This window comes from Botryllus schlosseri, chromosome 14, assembly GCF_051294905.1.
Source record: "Botryllus schlosseri isolate E-star chromosome 14, Bs_hap1, whole genome shotgun sequence".
Taxonomy (NCBI): Eukaryota; Metazoa; Chordata; class Ascidiacea; order Stolidobranchia; family Styelidae; genus Botryllus; species Botryllus schlosseri.
The window spans coordinates 11,835,703-11,852,714 of record NC_137249.1 but is presented as its reverse complement, the minus strand read 5'-3'; the positions used below and the strand labels follow the sequence as shown (position 1 = coordinate 11,852,714).

The 17,012-nt window shown below is 39.1% G+C and overlaps 1 protein-coding gene and 1 long non-coding RNA gene across 5 annotated transcripts in view; one reads left to right on the top strand and one right to left on the bottom strand.

Annotated features, from left to right (window-relative positions):
• LOC145455611 (fibrocystin-L-like) overlaps positions 1-17,012 on the top strand; it is a 65,415-nt gene that overhangs the window by 34,674 nt on the left and 13,729 nt on the right. For 3 of the 4 annotated variants that reach the window (XM_080333594.1, XM_080333591.1, XM_080333592.1), the window contains exons 47-72: positions 147-280; positions 558-676; positions 913-1,038; positions 1,098-1,249; positions 1,480-1,706; positions 2,290-2,519; positions 3,017-3,168; positions 4,060-4,182; positions 4,566-4,701; positions 4,764-4,965; positions 7,817-7,956; positions 8,016-8,136; positions 10,187-10,316; positions 10,391-10,556; positions 10,620-10,744; positions 11,478-11,655; positions 12,253-12,380; positions 12,890-13,019; positions 13,539-13,664; positions 13,727-13,846; positions 14,254-14,416; positions 15,647-15,747; positions 15,814-15,976; positions 16,034-16,127; positions 16,346-16,434; positions 16,492-16,577. In XM_080333594.1, coding sequence (XP_080189720.1) covers positions 147-280; positions 558-676; positions 913-1,038; positions 1,098-1,249; positions 1,480-1,706; positions 2,290-2,519; positions 3,017-3,168; positions 4,060-4,182; positions 4,566-4,701; positions 4,764-4,965; positions 7,817-7,956; positions 8,016-8,136; positions 10,187-10,316; positions 10,391-10,556; positions 10,620-10,744; positions 11,478-11,655; positions 12,253-12,380; positions 12,890-13,019; positions 13,539-13,664; positions 13,727-13,846; positions 14,254-14,416; positions 15,647-15,747; positions 15,814-15,976; positions 16,034-16,127; positions 16,346-16,434; positions 16,492-16,577 — 3,661 coding nt within the window. Of the gene's footprint in view, positions 1-146; positions 281-557; positions 677-912; positions 1,039-1,097; positions 1,250-1,479; positions 1,707-2,289; positions 2,520-3,016; positions 3,169-4,059; positions 4,183-4,565; positions 4,702-4,763; positions 4,966-7,816; positions 7,957-8,015; positions 8,137-10,186; positions 10,317-10,390; positions 10,557-10,619; positions 10,745-11,477; positions 11,656-12,252; positions 12,381-12,889; positions 13,020-13,538; positions 13,665-13,726; positions 13,847-14,253; positions 14,417-15,646; positions 15,748-15,813; positions 15,977-16,033; positions 16,133-16,345; positions 16,435-16,491; positions 16,578-17,012 lie in introns of all 4 variants that reach the window. The other variant, XM_080333593.1, reaches the window with a different exon arrangement.
• Positions 10,187-11,482, bottom strand: LOC145455619 (uncharacterized). Its single transcript, XR_013920378.1, has 2 exons — positions 10,860-11,482; positions 10,187-10,784 (listed from the first exon to the last, which is right to left on the bottom strand). It is a non-coding gene; the product is annotated as an uncharacterized LOC145455619 (long non-coding RNA).

The following is a 17,012-nucleotide window of genomic DNA, read 5'->3' as shown; positions in this document are numbered from 1 at the left end:
TACTAGTGACAAATTTGAAAGCTAAGCCCTTTATTCATCTGGTTTATATTAGTGGCATATTTACATATAAAAATGAGTAAAAGTCCTACCAACTGAGTAATGATGCCTGATTATAATAATCTATATGCAAACTGGTTTAACCATAGATTGGGACCGAAGAGGAACCCTTTGAGCACAAAGCAATTATCACATTGCATGGACATCTGAGATCACGTGAACTTCCAATCTATGGCACAAAAACCATTGGTGTGCGTAATGGAACTTTGGACTTGCATGGAAAGTGGGTGTTGCATATTGCAAGCTGCATGGTGGTCTGTGCTACAAATTATAGTTCGATATTGTCAATTACATGTTAAACTATTTTACCATTCTGGTATATGCAAACGATATGTGCTTTTGTCCATATGTAACACCACATGTCTTAAACTACTATATACCCTACCTTAAAGTTCTTAGTGGATAGACTTCACCAAGCTAACACAAACTATCACACTTTCATGCAGTGTGACATGGTAAATAAATATATTCAACAAATTTATCTAACAACTGCTATTCAGACATATCCCAATCACATGGACTCATCTTGCCCAAACTGCGGAAAAAGATTCAAACATCATTCATCTTAAACATGCTGTGACGTGGAATGTTGGAGATGAAATTGTACTTGCAACAACAGGTATCTTCGCTATGTGTAGGAAAACCTTGTTTTTAGAGTAGCATTGATTGCTGTATTCTACATGACACACCAGAAACATGACAAAGTCTCCACATTTATTGCGGCAATGATGATAGTAATGTTTATTACTCTTTTGTACACATGTTAACTAATTTGTTTATTGACATATATTGACAAACAGATCGTTGTATGGATTCAGGTTAAGCTATGTGGATGCGAGCTAAGATTTTTGACAGGTTTCCGACACAGCCAAAGAGAAAATGAGAAGCATGTTATTTCTGCTATATCTGCCGATGGAAAGCAATTAACTTTGGAAAGTGCATTGTCATACACTCATATTTCGATCAGCGAAACCGTTTCTGGTAATATTCCAAGTTGAGATTATTTGAATCCAGGAAAAAATATGACAAGAAATCTTCAGGTGTTAATTTGGAAACTCATGGTGAGGTTGGCCTTCTGACAAGAAATATTGTGATTCAAGGATCAATTCATACGGATTGGAGCCAGGAAACTATAGAAGCTTGCCCGGAAGGATTCGACACTGGAGAATTTGCAACCCAAACTTGCTTTCAAGTTAGTCACATTCAAGTTCTAAAGTTGGATGGAATGGATGTCTTGAATAGTTAAAAATGTGATATCTGTCTGCTAGAAAAATAGCCACCTCAGTGAACGGTGCTAGTAGATACAAACTATTCACATGATAGATTCTCTGTAAATCAAAAGCAATGATGGAGATCACATTTTTTTTCACACTTACCAATGTAAGCAAACTTTAAACCTTTTTATACCTTCTTCTTTACCAGGGTCGATTTGGAGAGGAAGAAGGGTCCGATCAATTCGGGGCTCAGATCATGATCCATCACAGATCGCCAGGCCTCGGCATCGCTAGGGCCAGAATCGAGTATGTAGAGTTCACTAATGTGGGCCAGGCTTTCCGTCTCGGGCGGTACCCGATCCATTTCCATCTACTGGGAGACGTGAACTTCTCTAGCTATGTGCGAGGATGTGCCATTCACAGAAGTTTCAACAGGTAGGAATAGGAATAAGATATAATATTTTTGTCCTTGATGTTTTTGTGGCATATACACCAACTCATGACGTACATACCCACACTCTGTGCAATGTGCATATGCCTACCACACGGCCGGGGATTGAACCCACGGCCTATCGATCAAGAAGCCAGATGTCACACCATTACATTATCTTGATGTCACTTTCCTCAAAATTGCATTTTTTTGAGGTGACAGCACCAATTATAACGTCATAACGATTTCCCTTGAGGAGTGTCAGTTCGAAAATTCATGTTTTGATATGTTTTTAGTACGGATATATTACAAGGTGAAGGAGTCGGTTACTAAAAACTTCTATCCGGCTCATGAAAGGGCAGCTCTGTAAATTTCGATGACTGAGTTCACATGTGTATTATACACAAATGTGTCTCATAGGGGATTTAGTGAAAAAGGTAGTGTCGAGTTGTGGATTCAATATGCATGTCATTTATCAGATAGCAATTCTGTGTTCATTTCATATTTTTAAATTTCCTTGAAATGTGTTCTATAATATCAGTTTGTGAATGTTAGAGAATGTAACACTTCCCGTTCTCACCCATTCAGAGCTATTACAATTCACAACACCCACCATCTCCAAATCGAGCGCAATGTTATTTACGATGTCATGGGGGGAGCAGTCTTCATAGAAGATGGAATTGAACATGGAAACAGAATTGAATACAATCTGGTTGTGTTTTGCAAACAAAGCACATCCTTGCAGAACGATGACATCACGCCTGCCGCATACTGGGTCACAAACCCAAACAATACATTACAGCACAATGCGGCTGCAGGTAAGCTTGGTAGAACTGCATGTTAGAATTTGATCAAAACATGATTGGGGATAAATATCTTTGTATAGTATTTATTGTTGGCTAAACTTTATGATCTATAAGAATTGTTGAAATTAGCAACATTGACACATATGTGGTTACCTGACATATTTCGAATCATTTTGAGTGAAAAAGTAGCTTTGTTATTTGAAATGGTCAATTAGAGTATAGGCAATGAGCTGGTCAATGATATTAAAATAGTACTAGTTGGTGATGATCCTAATGTACCAGTACTCTTTTATCAGACATACATTTTTATAGTAGAATATACTTGCATATTATTGCACAATTGCAGATATCAGTAAGAACTCATATCAACTGGGTTTGTGTAGTAACATGTGACAATGTATGCCAAAACGTGAGGACAATAATAAAAAAATCATACCCACCATTTTATATGATGTCATGAGTATGTTGGGCTCGTTGGTGGGCAGCAATAATGCTTATTATCTCTAAAGGTGGAACTCATTTTGGCTTCTGGTACCGAATCCACAGCAGACCGGACGGTCCATCCTACGATCCAAATATCTGTCAGCAGCACCATCCAGTTGAAAAATTTGCCAACAACACTGTTCACAGTCAAGGATGGTTCGGGCTCTGGGTGTTCCAAGTAAGTCGTGTGGATATTTTTGACTACTCGACTTTAGCTCGTATTACTGGGCTAGCTCAGGAAATTACACCGAGGTGGTTAGTAATGCAGTACTTCGACTTATTCAGAGACTCAAGTAGGTTACTTATTTTTTACGTTTTAAAATTAGAATAGTAAAAAGTACTTTGCATTACTTGTATGAGTGAAATTGACGTAATAACCCCGTGAAATAGCGCTGTATCAGAGTAACTGAATATAATTTAGAAAATTGAATCTGCAACATAGTTGTTCTTAGTGCCCATAGATACATTGATTGTGTATGACTTTAACTGTTAATTGTTTCATATCTTCTTTTGTTATTGCTGCTCAGCGAGCCCTACAGTTGCATTTTGTACTATATATTCTGTATTAGTTTACCCTAGTTAGTTGTTAGTTTACCGCATTACTTTATTTGAATAAGCATTTACTCTGGTTCCGGCTGACACGAAGGTTGTCATGATCATCTCGCCGGTACCAGCAAATACCGATTTACCATTGATTTTTTGTTCTGTTAAATACTGCATATTTATAGTGTTCTATGTATTTTGGCGTCATCAGTTGACAAAATGAATCTCTCTCTCTCTATTAAATTGCAATCTGCGATTAACTGCAACAAGTATGTTACCCCTTGACCGAATCTAATTGATGAAACTACTTACTGAAGTGCTTTTCAAACCAACCATTTTCTATTTCCACCTGAAGTAGCTTTGTCGCGTCCTGGAAACCGTAACTACTACTTGTAATTGAGTAGAAATTGTAGGCAATACTTCTATTTCTACTTGAGTAGCAACCCTGACGTCTCTGAAATGACATATGCATATATTTCTACTATCATTTCTCTATGTACTCCTTTATGACTTTTCATCGTTACAGCAATACATTCCAAAGAATGGCGGATCTTGTTGGGCTTCGGAACCCGCTGTTGCGGAATTCGAATCTCTGACCGTTTGGAACTGTGAGAAAGGGGCCGAGCTAGTGAACGTTGGCGCTATCAAAGTAAGAGTGGCCTATTCTATTGGTATATTATTACTTGTATATTAATAAAACATTGTTTCCTATCTAGCGAAAGACATGATTATCTGGATAATCTAAAATGCTCCAGTTTCCGATTAAACTTGTAACCCTTTCAAGGAGGCCGAAGTGATAGTGAAAGTGAAGCTACAGCAATGAAACATGCGTCAAAATACACACAGATTTTACGCAGATTTCAAAACCGATCCTTTATTTAACTGTTCACAATTAATCTCGTGTATGATAGTGCAAAGTTGGTGTTTAAGGGAGCGATAGCGATGGTGAAGAAAGAGTCACAGCACCGACACATATTCAACAAGACTCAAGGATTTTACGTTGACTTCAAAACTGATCTGTTTATTTAACAGTTCATAGATTTTCTCATGTATCACAATGAGCAAGTTGGTATTGAAACAAAACGTGTCGTTGATGGAAAAGTAAAATTCGGTCAAGCTGGTACCTACAACTCCACTCTCATTGCGTATACACCAGCATTAAATCATGGTATGGAATATTAATATCATTCTTAGGGTATAATTTCAAATCTTAAATAAATTTATTCACAGCCGTTATGGGGCGCGGAGTCCTTCTCCCCATAACAGAAGGGTATGAAGTTATCAACACAAAGTTTGTGAATTTCGACCGTGCCGGCAGTTCTGCACTCGGTGTAGCTTCCGTTCACGGTTTCTGCAATTCTTTGTGTGGTGGATTTGAAGCGCACTTGTCGGGAATCGAATTTGAAAATACGGTCAACAAGTTCACGTTTGGGTGAATAATTACCGAGTGCTTATATACAGATCTACGATGTTCCTAGAAAAATACAAATAATTTGATAGTGAATTTTTAAGAACAATATAAAATAGCAGAATTGGTAGTTTACATCAAAAAGATTTCCCAAACAGCATCGATGCAATGTTCCCTCTAAGCTGCGCAATTGCGCAGTGCTGACATGGTCTTTGCGCGCAGAAAATATAAGCTGCTCACAAAAAATCCGAAGTGATGACATTTTTTTTAGTCGTTACGCACTGTTGTCCAAGGAACCGCGCAGTGAGAGTTGATGAGTGTACGCAGACTATTGAAAAATTAGAGGGAACATTGCATAGATATGTCGATCTAAAGCAGTGGTTCTTAACCTTTTTTCCTCCAACGCCCCCTTTCAAAAATTATCGTGCTCCAGCGCCCCTCAACCTCATATTGTAAGGACTGCAATAAAGACAATGAGTAAGAGGGAGGGCCGTAACGGCACTTCATCAACCCCCCTAAAATCGGTTGCCTTGCGCACCCATAGCGTGATAAACCAAACTTCTCAGGGCTTCGCCCGCAAGAATCCCGTAGCGTGATTTCGATGGTCAGCAAAGTTTATGTGGCAAGGTCGCCCCAGGTAGCAAAATTTTCTATAATGCATGAATGAATAGGTGGTAATTACATATATAAGTCGCTATAAACTTTTTATCCTCTCAGCCCACGTAATCAGATTTACCAGCAGCGCTGAGTGAGCTGCTGTATTGGAAAATAAAGGGCACGTAATTAATAATTAAACATATTCGGGCGTGCCCGTAGGTACAATTAATTAGTTACCAGGGCCGTAACAGCACTTCGTCAGCCACCCCCCAAAAACGTTGGTTTCGGGCACCCCATCGGGTGATAAACCAAACTTCCGGGGGGGCTTTGCCCCCAGTCCCCCTTTTCGGCCATCCGCTACTTGCTGATACTAGTCATCTACATTGGGTGTCCATTTACTAAGCCAGCCATTTGCGCCTAGATGCGCGAGGCGCGAAAAATTTCAATAATTAATGATGGAATTGGTCAATATGATCTGGAATTGCATGTATATTGATATCAATTTTTATCCTCTCTCCGCTCACGTAAACAGATGTACCGGTAGAGCTGAGTGATGTGTGATTGAAAAGGTAGGACCCCTCAATAATAATTATACATCTTCGGGCGTATACCCGTTGGCAGGAACGTAACGGTACTTCGTCAGGCCCCCCGAAAAAACTTGGGTCTTGGGCTCCCGTAGGATGATAAACCGACCGCCCCCATCACGTTGTTCGCTTTTTCCACGAAATCAGATGTACTGTTTAGCGAGTCAGTGCGAAGCGCGAAAATTTTCGATAATTCATGATAGAATCGGCCAATAAGATCGGGAATTGCATATATATCGCTATCAATTTCTTGTCCTCTCTGCTCACGTTACCAGATTTACCGGTAGAGCTGAGTGAGGTGCAATGTTCCCTCTAAGCTGCGCGCGTACGCAGTGCTGACACGGTCTCTCTGCGCACAGAAAATCTACGTTGCGCACAGCAAATCCGAAGTCATGACCTTTTTTGAGTCGTAACGCACTGTTGTCCAAGGGTCTGCGCAGTGAGTTGTCAAGTGTGCGCAGTGAGTTGTCAAGTGTGCGCAGACTCGTCAAAACGTAGAGCGAACATTGTGAGGTGTCTTGGAAACTGTAGGGCCCGTAACTAGGGCTGGGCACAATGATTCGAGTACTCGAATCTGAATCGAGTAATAATTTTAATGATTCGAGTCGAGTAGTCGAAGTCGATTTTTTCGAGTACTGTAGTTATAAGCTCCTCGCCACTGCACGTTAATTTATCAACGATAATTATAGTTTCGATACAATTTCTCCCTGTGAAATCCTTGAAACATTGACTGGCCGTATCGCAGCATGCGAGACATACAGTACAACGCAACGAACGTTACTGAAAATATATATTTCTGAAGTCATGATCATCTCACAACATTGTCACAAAGCGCAATGAAACCCGTATGGTCGAAAAAATACCGAACTATCTTTGATGTGATCAATAACAGGCATTATATTATTTGTGGCGGCATGAAAGGTAAATATTAAAACTTTGACATATTACATTATGTTATTACGTCATAATGAGTGATACTCGAATACTCGACTCGACTCGAAGCATTTTACGTGATTCAGAATCGAATCACTCAGGTACTCGATTTTGCCCAGCCCTACCCGTAACTAATAATTAAACATATTCGGGCGGGCGGACCCGTTGGTATGACTTCGTTGCATGATGTTATTTCGTGAATTCCTGTCTGCTATATCAAAAAATATAGAATCGCCGAACAGGGATATATCTAGTTTTATACATCCCTGTCGCCCAATCTTACTACACTAAAAGACGCACATGATTTCAAATTGGTATTTCTTCACTGGCATATAATTTTTCCCTGCCAGATGGAATTCCTCTTCTGAGGTTCAGATTGTCAAGACAGGAACATTCGGTGCCAGTAATTTAGGCGCCCATGGACAATTAAACCTATATGTCTTTTGTAGGCTATATATAACGAAGTTTTCAGTGTTAATTTGCTCTGAACACTCATTAAGGATATGTCCTACCACCACATCATCTACTGCGAAGCCATTTTCTCCAGCGCCCCCCATATCGCCCCCTGAGCCCAGCGCCCCCTTCAAAATCGCAAGCGCCCCTTCGGGGGCGCTGGAGGCAAGGTTAAGAACCACTGATCCAAAGTAATCTCCATATGTATATAGATTTGAAAAAGCTGTTTTGGGAACAAAGCCTCCTATCGCCCGTTATTACATCACTATTTGTAAAATTCATATCTGTAATGAATTTGTTCTTTTAAGATGGGAACATCAGATTATTTTGAATGATCTTGATGGCTCAGTATCTGGAACTGGTCACCAGTCGCTAATAACTCCTTACAATCCAACATTACCATCTTCATGTACTCAAATTACAGGCTTTGGCGAGGCAGGCTTCGAAGGTATACAACAAATATGTTATAAACCTACTCATTTGCTTATACTACACCTGTAATTGCAGGCATGATGTGCAATGTCAAGAAATTTCACCGTGTTGCTTGGAACAATCCATCGCCATCTTCGTTACAAAATAAAAATGTGTTCATTTCAAGAGGAGAGGAGCCCAGTGTTATTCCATTTTTGTGAGTGAATGGACTATGTTTTATGCATGACACGAAAGAACATTTAGGTCATTATCAATATTTATTCCCCAATTAGAAATCATTCAACGCAATGCAATCATTGCAATGCGTCAAATTTACTTTATATCTTCTTTACTTTCCGACCCTCCTGAACTGATCTGTAATATGAGAATATCCAGTAAATTGCTTTCGGCTATCCTTTGTTTTATAGTGAACTCCTGACAAACTTTGACATGTGGGCTTCGATTGAATTGAAATAGCGTCTTGGTTAAGCAGTTGGATTTCAAAGTCGAAAATAAAATACAGGATACGGAAATAATTCATCCATTCATTCCTTGTTACGGAGACGGTTGCATTGAAGCACATATGTGATAAATTTCTGAATCCGTACTATTCTCTCTACGACTTAAGATCTGTTTCTATACTTGATAATATCAGTTTAATTCACACAGCACAGTTTTACAGTGATATGGTTCTGTTCATACCAGCGCTGGGATGACTCGAGTCATGACTTGACTCGAGTCAGACTTGATTCAACTTTATCATATGACTTGAATTGACTCGAGTCACTTTGGACAAATGACTTGACTTGACTTGGAGCTTCAAAATGGTGCATTGACTCGTGACTCGGAGCAAAATTTATGAGTCAATTTCAAGTCATCAAGTAAACGGTATCGGTGTATGTTCGGATTGTTCGAGATACGCCGGTGTCACTTGTGAGAGCAACCAGTCATTCACTGATTCTACGTTACACTGATCCTCCATTGTTAGATCACAAATAAATTGACCGCAAACTAAACGATCACAGCTTATATGGTCAAAGTAGTAGTAGAAGATTAATGTAAATAGCAATGTGTCTCTGTTTTTGAACGGCTCAATGCTTACGTTGCGCAGTGCTCACATTTACCAACCCTCTTGTATGATTTAAATCGAACAAATATAGTTTGTGCGTTTATATTCTCACGGACGTGTAGATGGGTAGTGTAGGCTATTGTACAATATCAATTTGTTTCAACTTCTCAAAGCTTCGTATTAGGTCCTACATTTTGGCTGACAATAACTGACTGTAGTGTAGCATGTAGCTGTACAGTTACTCACATATTTTAGTTCTAAGTGTGCGTGAGGGATACATCGTCTTTTTGCATGTATATTTAACTGGATATTCGTTATTTGATTCAAGATAAATGATGAATTAATCTGTCTTTCACACAGCTAGCAAAATGTAATGACTTTGAATCGTCACTCATACTTCGAAAAGTCTTGAATTGTGACTTGAAAAAAGGTCAACTTTCTCGCTCAGCGCCCAAAACACTGTTTTTTCCTTCACTTTATCAGGTGGTTGACTAAAAAAAAGAGCAACTTTCGCTCAGCTGTCGAAATACCCGCCAGTCCCGCCTGAGCGTCAGTTCAGTGCTAGTTTATAGCATCTCGGTCGAATTTTGCCCTATGTATAACCAAAATTCTAAAAAGAAGGACAAATCCTCCTAAAGGAGGACGTATGGTAACCCTAGGTAAAAACGATCTTCGAGTATATCAGAAGCGCTGAGCTCTAAAATTTCATTAGGACAAAACTAAATATTTCGTTATCAGTGCACTACAATGTTTATGTTAGTGCTGGATGGAAGATGAGATAAATTAATCTAAGTACCTCCCAAGCAAGAGATAACCTATGTTACTCAGTGGCATACATTTTTCTTGGCATATATAGTAAGAATCAATATCGCCAAAACTAGAGCCAATCCAGCAAAAGTAATGGCGTTTTTGGACTCAGCGCCTCTGATTCACCCCTAAAGCGACCGAACATGTCGTGCTTTTTGAAATTATTATTTTTTGGGCCTGTGAGCGGAAAACTCCAAAGCTAAAACAAAAAAAACTGAAAACGAGCAGCATGCCCTGTCCTATATGTGCAACAATTTAATAATCTCTTAATTAATACGAAATCATCATTTTCAGCAATTTTTTAGATAAAATAATCCTCGTTCTTACTCTATATACAATAAACGAAATAAGTAAATGCTTGACTACCACAGCTATTCTGGCTCAAATTCAGACAAAAGCGCCTGACTCATAATTTCGGATGGATGACAACGATGGTTGACGGGGAAATGTATGACTGGGCCTTTGAAAACGCTCAGCATCTCACCAATATTTCCTACCAAGCCGGATTCTATAACTTCAAGGTGCCTTGCTATTTACATTAGTAACGCTAGCATTCATTAAATACATCCTACTTTTATATCCCTTGTATATATAGGATGATGATTGCCTGATTGTGTCACACAACCTCACGCAAACGCCTGATAAGTTCATTATCGCTGGTGATAGCGACGAATACAACCAAACGGAAATGGTGTCGTGTGCAGAGAATTATCACGGAGACTACTACTTTGACAATGACACTACACATCTGTATTATGTTGGTATGTTGATTGATATTGCATTATTTGAATAAAAATCTCATGTTAATTTCACAATTCCAACAGTCTCAGCGAGGAATCGAGCCCTTGGGTCATCGTCACGTAAAAGACGTTCAGTATCGGGCGAATCAGCAACGCCTGGTGCTAGAAATATAGCTGTGAATTTCCAAGTTTACAGATGCAATAACCGGGTAAGGTTACAACAAGTGTGCGGTCACTATCAGTCCTCGCCTGAAATCAATGAAGGACGGATTACAAGTCTCCAATAGGTTTCAATTAGATACAGTATTGTTAGTATGATCTTACTTGTGATTTGTGGATGTACCTTTACTGCATCGCATATTTGGTTGATCCGATATTATTTTTAACATTCCGATTTTTGAAGGCCCACTTTGAAGACTGTCCAGCTTTTTGATGAAAGCTTTGAACTTTGCGATCCAGCCGGAACAGAGTTTTGGCTTTGGTATCTACCAGTCATGCTCGCTTGCCCCTGAAAGAAACTTGCGTCATTGGTTCTCAAACTGAGACAGTCCATGGGACACATGCAACGATATAAAAATATGGAGTCATCTAACAAATACTTACTGATGGTTGACTTTATAACAGCTCCTCTTGAAGCTTGTGTACTTCATTGATTCAAAGTATAATGAAAATGTGAATTTCACTTCAATTAACTTGACAAAAAGGGGCATTTGAAAATTTAATTGCTTTTAGTAAACTTGTCCACATTGGTTGGTCAACTATCTAATCTAAAATACGCATCAGTGCCGAATTATTCGTTGTTTTACCTGGTCACAGGTGGGGGTAGGGTCTATGTCACAGTCTTGTAGGCTTTTTTCAGTAAATAATAACATTGCACGTGTTTCACTATAAACATTTCACCAACGCATGATGAAATTTAAGTTGATGCAATTTCACCAACAGGACTGTGCCGCACCCCCTGAACCGAGCCTAGAGGCCCCAAGCGATGGTAGACCAGATGTTGTGCAGTTATGGCACGACTCTTCAACATGGAAACTGATAGATGGAGAATACGTGGCATCCAGTGATGGTGATGGAACAGCCATTCCACCCGATAACAAGAATGTTAGGATTGAGTCAGGTATGATAATGGTTTATTTTACTCAAGTGATATACTTTGAAATTACACGTTTGAAGGATAGCATTAGGATAAAGCCTATCAAGTCATAAGGTATATAAAGCAGTGTGACCACGTATATTTGCATTATATTCTTTGGGCACTTTAGCTTGCATACAGCGGCTTAGCCTTGGATTTTATCGTCGGGACTAATATCTAGGTTTCAGTTCTTTTTTACCGCAAACTTCTGCACTCCGTCTGCTCTATTGCATTTCCTGCTACTTTTTTGTCATTGTCACAGACTTGTTACTAATGTTGAGTCAAAGCCAGAGTCAAAGCGCAACATTGCTGCCGGCTGGTTGTAATGTATCAACATATTCATCATTTTCTATCTTGAGGTATCCTTTGCTAGGAAGCATTTCTTATCAATAATCTTAAAGCTTCAAGGCTATATACAATAACTCTAGTACAAGTCGTATCGATACATAAATTGACTCAAGTTGAGTCATTTTACGCATTTGAATCAGTTGTGTTAGTAGAGATTGTGTAATTAGTTCTTTTATACTGAATTCCCGCCTAATTCACTTCTGTATATTTGATGACACGACATGTGAAACCCAGGTGCCTGGGTGGTTGCAAATCAGGATCTTCCCAGAATGAATCAATTGTGGATTGAAGGTGTTTTGGAATTGGAGTGGAATTCCACTAACCTTACTTTCACAATGAGTGCCACTCACATCATGGTTATGGTGAGAGCCTATATTTTACTTACCGGTATGCCTGCATTGACTACCTGCATTATGAATGGGTAGATACTAGATTTGGAGTATTGTACAAGGGCCATGTGAAGTACGAATTGATCAAATAGGCCAGAAGTCGAACAAGTTTTTATAATCTTTTCAAGACTAAGCATGTTGATATTATAATGTTTTGCAAGACCCTTGATTGAGGAAATATCACGCATTACGATTTCGTTACCGTGTAAACAAACTTAATAGATTGTTAGAATTAGCCAAATTAGCATGGTCTCAATCATCATCATATGAAACCTAAAGCACGGGGCTGAAAGTTGTGATCGATATGGTAGATACCAAGCATGGTTGTGCTGTTGCCAGCATTCTTGGTATTAGCCGAGAGACTTTGAAGCAACATCGATGTGAAGATGTATCACTGAAAATTATACATACGCATTATGCCTTTGTAACAACAGTTTCTGTAATGAGGAGACAAGTGATTCACATTCATCAAACATATTTAGGGTGGACGCCTTATCATCGGATGGGAAGACAATCCATTTCAAGGACTTGCCAACATTGTACTCCGTGGTGACCATTACACCCCGGATATTGCTATAAATGGTGGACCGGTTGTCGGAGCGAAAGCAATCGGTGAGATTTTCCATTCTGTCTTTGGATGAGGATCCATAATTATTATAATCACTTATAACTTACATTTGTCAACATCGCAGTTGCTGTTACGAAACTGAGTTGTATTCCATCAATACTGTAATTCTAGCTGACATGTTGGCTTTTACTAAGCAACAATGTTGTGACTTGTGAGTGAATAGAAACTAAAATTGCATTATATTAATGTAGCAACCAATAATATAATTCTAGCTGAAGTTTACTGAACCATGATCTGACATATCGATTTCGCCTTCCATCCCGTTTTGTTTCTTGTCCTTCTATAATATTTTTTTTTTTTAATTTTCATTCAGTATGCATTCCTCCTTTTTTATCACCTAGGTCCAGGTGGTTGTCTGATTTCAAAGACTACTCCTAGTCGCTTTGACACCTTCCTATCTTTTCATTGTATTGCCGTGTTGTGGTGTTTTGAAATGATGAAAATGGTAATAAAACTGATACTTATATGTTGGCTACACTATTTATTGTTCTACTACTTTCAAGGTGTGATTGGTGGTCTGGACTTGCATGGACAACCAAGAGTATTGTTGAAAACACATCTTGCAAGTACACTGTCTGCTGGAGAAAACACTATTACTTTGCAAGATACACCCTCCGATTGGGAGACAGGTGAGTATTTCGTTGCAATCAATACCTCACTCGCCTGAATTGATTTTCTTGTGGCCTTGCAGATGACGAAATCGTGATTGCTACGACGAGTGCTGATCCTTGGGAGACGGAAACATTCAGAATAGTGTCTGTCAGCGGAAATGTTGTAACCTTGAATGATACGGCAAGATTTGACCATATCTGTAAGAGTTGTAAATACTATGTTTTAGGACAATGATATTGTTTTTACGAACTTCTGTTGCACATTGTGTTGCTTGTGACCATTTTTGTATCCATACAGCCGTGACCCTGATCCATTAATCATGTTGTTTAGATTTGTAGTGTGTAGCCTAGATGAAAATTTGTGTAATTTTATTCAGGATGCATTGTATTTATATCAAGTATTAGTAAAATAATTTGGTTTCTGCAACAATATAAATATTAAAGGCAAATATTTGAGGTATTAGTGCTCCATGAATGAAAACCGAGCTGTCATTACTTAACTTCAATGGTTTTTACAGAGCACTTGTACCTTACTGAAGAGGCAGTGTATTACCATGAGCAATAAAAATGTTCACAATTCTTCTTACTCTCTATCCACTTTCCTCAGCCGAAAGCTTCACGCACAGTGTGTCTGGTTTGAACACGTACGATATCCGAGCCGAGGTTAGCATTTTGACGAGAAATGTGAAAATCATTGGAGAAGACTACAATCAATTGATCCAGCAGTCATTTGGAGCCCGTGTTCTGATAACGGGAGCCGGTGGAGCCAGGTAGAGTCTATGTTAGGTGTAATGATTTGCATTTGAGTCCATAAGAATTATTTAGAAATTGTGATTTTATAAGTATGGGACTTGATTCCCCATATTATATTCTTTGAAGGTAAATCCGTTGAAACTATGATACCACACGAAAAATATTAACTATTATAAACATAGTGATAGGCCCATGCGCCTGTTTAGTGCCGTTAATGTTTTTGTTTAAGAGAACATCAGAATATACAAATGAATGGTAAATTCATATTGGAATGAACCCGAATATTTTCGGCTGACCCTCGTCAGGGGTTATTGTCAGCAACTAGTATAGAATTGGAAAGAACCTTTTATATCAACAATAGTATCTCGAAATATTACGTCACCAGCATGAAATGAGATCTCACACAAGAGAGCGTTCAATTGTACTATTTCAAGATGGTACACGAACTCCTTTTGTTGACAAAGCTTGGGCTGATGTATTTTGATAAAAGTCGACTCCAATGTTCTTTCCAATTCTCTACTAGTTGCTGATGATTACCCCTGACGAGTGTCAGCCGAAAATATTAGGGTTCATTTCAATATGAATATACTATTCTATTGTAGATTGAAGTTCTGTACCTCCAAGACGCTCTTTAAGCATTAATTATATGGCTGATATAGGCCGTACTAATAACAGTGTCTTTAGATCAGAATTTATGCGAGCACTGTGGCATTTCTGGTGCATTTCAATGTTCTCGGTGATTCCCAGGATTGTAACCGAGTCACAAGGTTTCGAGTCACAAGTCAATCTCACTTTTATAGTTTTGACTCGAGTCAAGTCGAGTCATTTTCAACTCACCACAGAGTCAAGTCCGAGCCCAAGTGGGCTAGTAGAGAGTCGAGTCCGAGGCATAGTGTTTTGACTCGAGTCCGAGTCCAAGTCCGAATTCACTCTTCAATTTTCAGTTCAATCAGGTTCAACGCACTTTTTAAACTCTGTTCGAGTGATATAGAATGGCTCGGATTCATAATATAGTAATTTTCCTTTGTCTTAACAGTTTCTGGCACTATTTTCCAAGTATCAGGACTGATAGACGAAATACCAATAATGTGGTAACTTTACTATTCTTCGAAGTTACAATTAAATGTCTGTCTTGGCCTACCTAGTCATAGGACTTGGTTCGAGTCATGCACAATAACTCGACTACAAGTCGAGTCACTACAACCCTGGCGATTACCTTGAATTTTACAACACGGAGTCGTTTACAGGGGATACGCCAGAATTTCCGATGTTGAGTTCTACCACACCGGTCAGGAAGGGTGGATTGACAACTTTGATCCGAGATATTCCCTTGCCTTCCTGGATTCAGGTTTGTGTCTCAAATCACACTCTATGTCTCTGATTTATTAACACTGTAAACAATAATGCATTTCAGGTGACTCTGACCCACTCAAACCTTCCTATGTGCACAACAGCACATTCCACAACGGTTTCAACACAGCCATCGGGGTCTTTGGTGCTAACAATTTCAGCGTGAGCCATAATGTGATTCACCACACTGTGGGTCCGGCGATTCGTGTGGAAGGATCGGATATCACGTAATTAGTTTTTTGGCTTGTTTTTGTACGGTCGATTGACTGTGTTCTAAAAACCAGAGTGGAAGATAACCTGGCAATGCTAGTGCGCACAAGAACCGTATATCTTGACAGAGTGGAAAAAGACCTTACCGGATGGAAGGCGGCAATTGAGGTTTACTGTCTACTGCAACTTTGTGTCATTTTATATGCCAGTCTGCATTTTGTGATGTTATCGGTAAAATCAGGTCACATATGTTCATCTCATCTTCATGTATCATTTGATGTCTGGTTACTGCGTTGAACTCTTTCTTGGCAGTTGGTTAGTTAGTCATAGTCAGTCAGATTGATTTAAGATACAAAAGGCAATATGTGTCAATAATTCTCTGATAGGTTACTTTGGCGACCCGGCCGATTATGCAGGAGAACGTTGTTGTTGGATCTGAACGTGCGGGGTATCGTATCCGTGGCACTGACTGCGGGTGAGAACAAGATACACATGTCAGAGCGACATACTATAAAGTAAATATGTTGCTTAGGCCATCTGCTGACTCAAGCGATAACATTGAATGGGGCTGGAACACAGCACGCGCGACTCTGCAAGGTGTCTGGTTGAATAATGACGGTAAGACGGTAGTGATATTTTTACACAATGTATAGTTCTGCTTATCTGATATACCAGTGATTCAGAAATTATTGATCAAGGTCGGAACATCACAGTAATCTATGTACCCTTCTCTCCCATTCCCTCTGTATATTTTGCCTATGTTAGGTTGCAATCAATCATATCCGGATATACGGTTTCTTAGTATTTACAATGTGGATTTGATTGCATCTCAGCAAATCATCTAAATATTGTACTTTGTTGACTGAGTGGGGTTTCACTTGCAAATATATTGATAATTTCAATGCCTATAATGTTTTTACTAAAGTTTATGTTTGCTAATTAATCACATCAAAATCAAATGAGATTCTATGTCCATTCAAGTCACAATCCGATTTGGAAAGTTTTGATTCCTAATTTAGTGATATTTCCAATTCTAATTCTTTGTCCAAAACC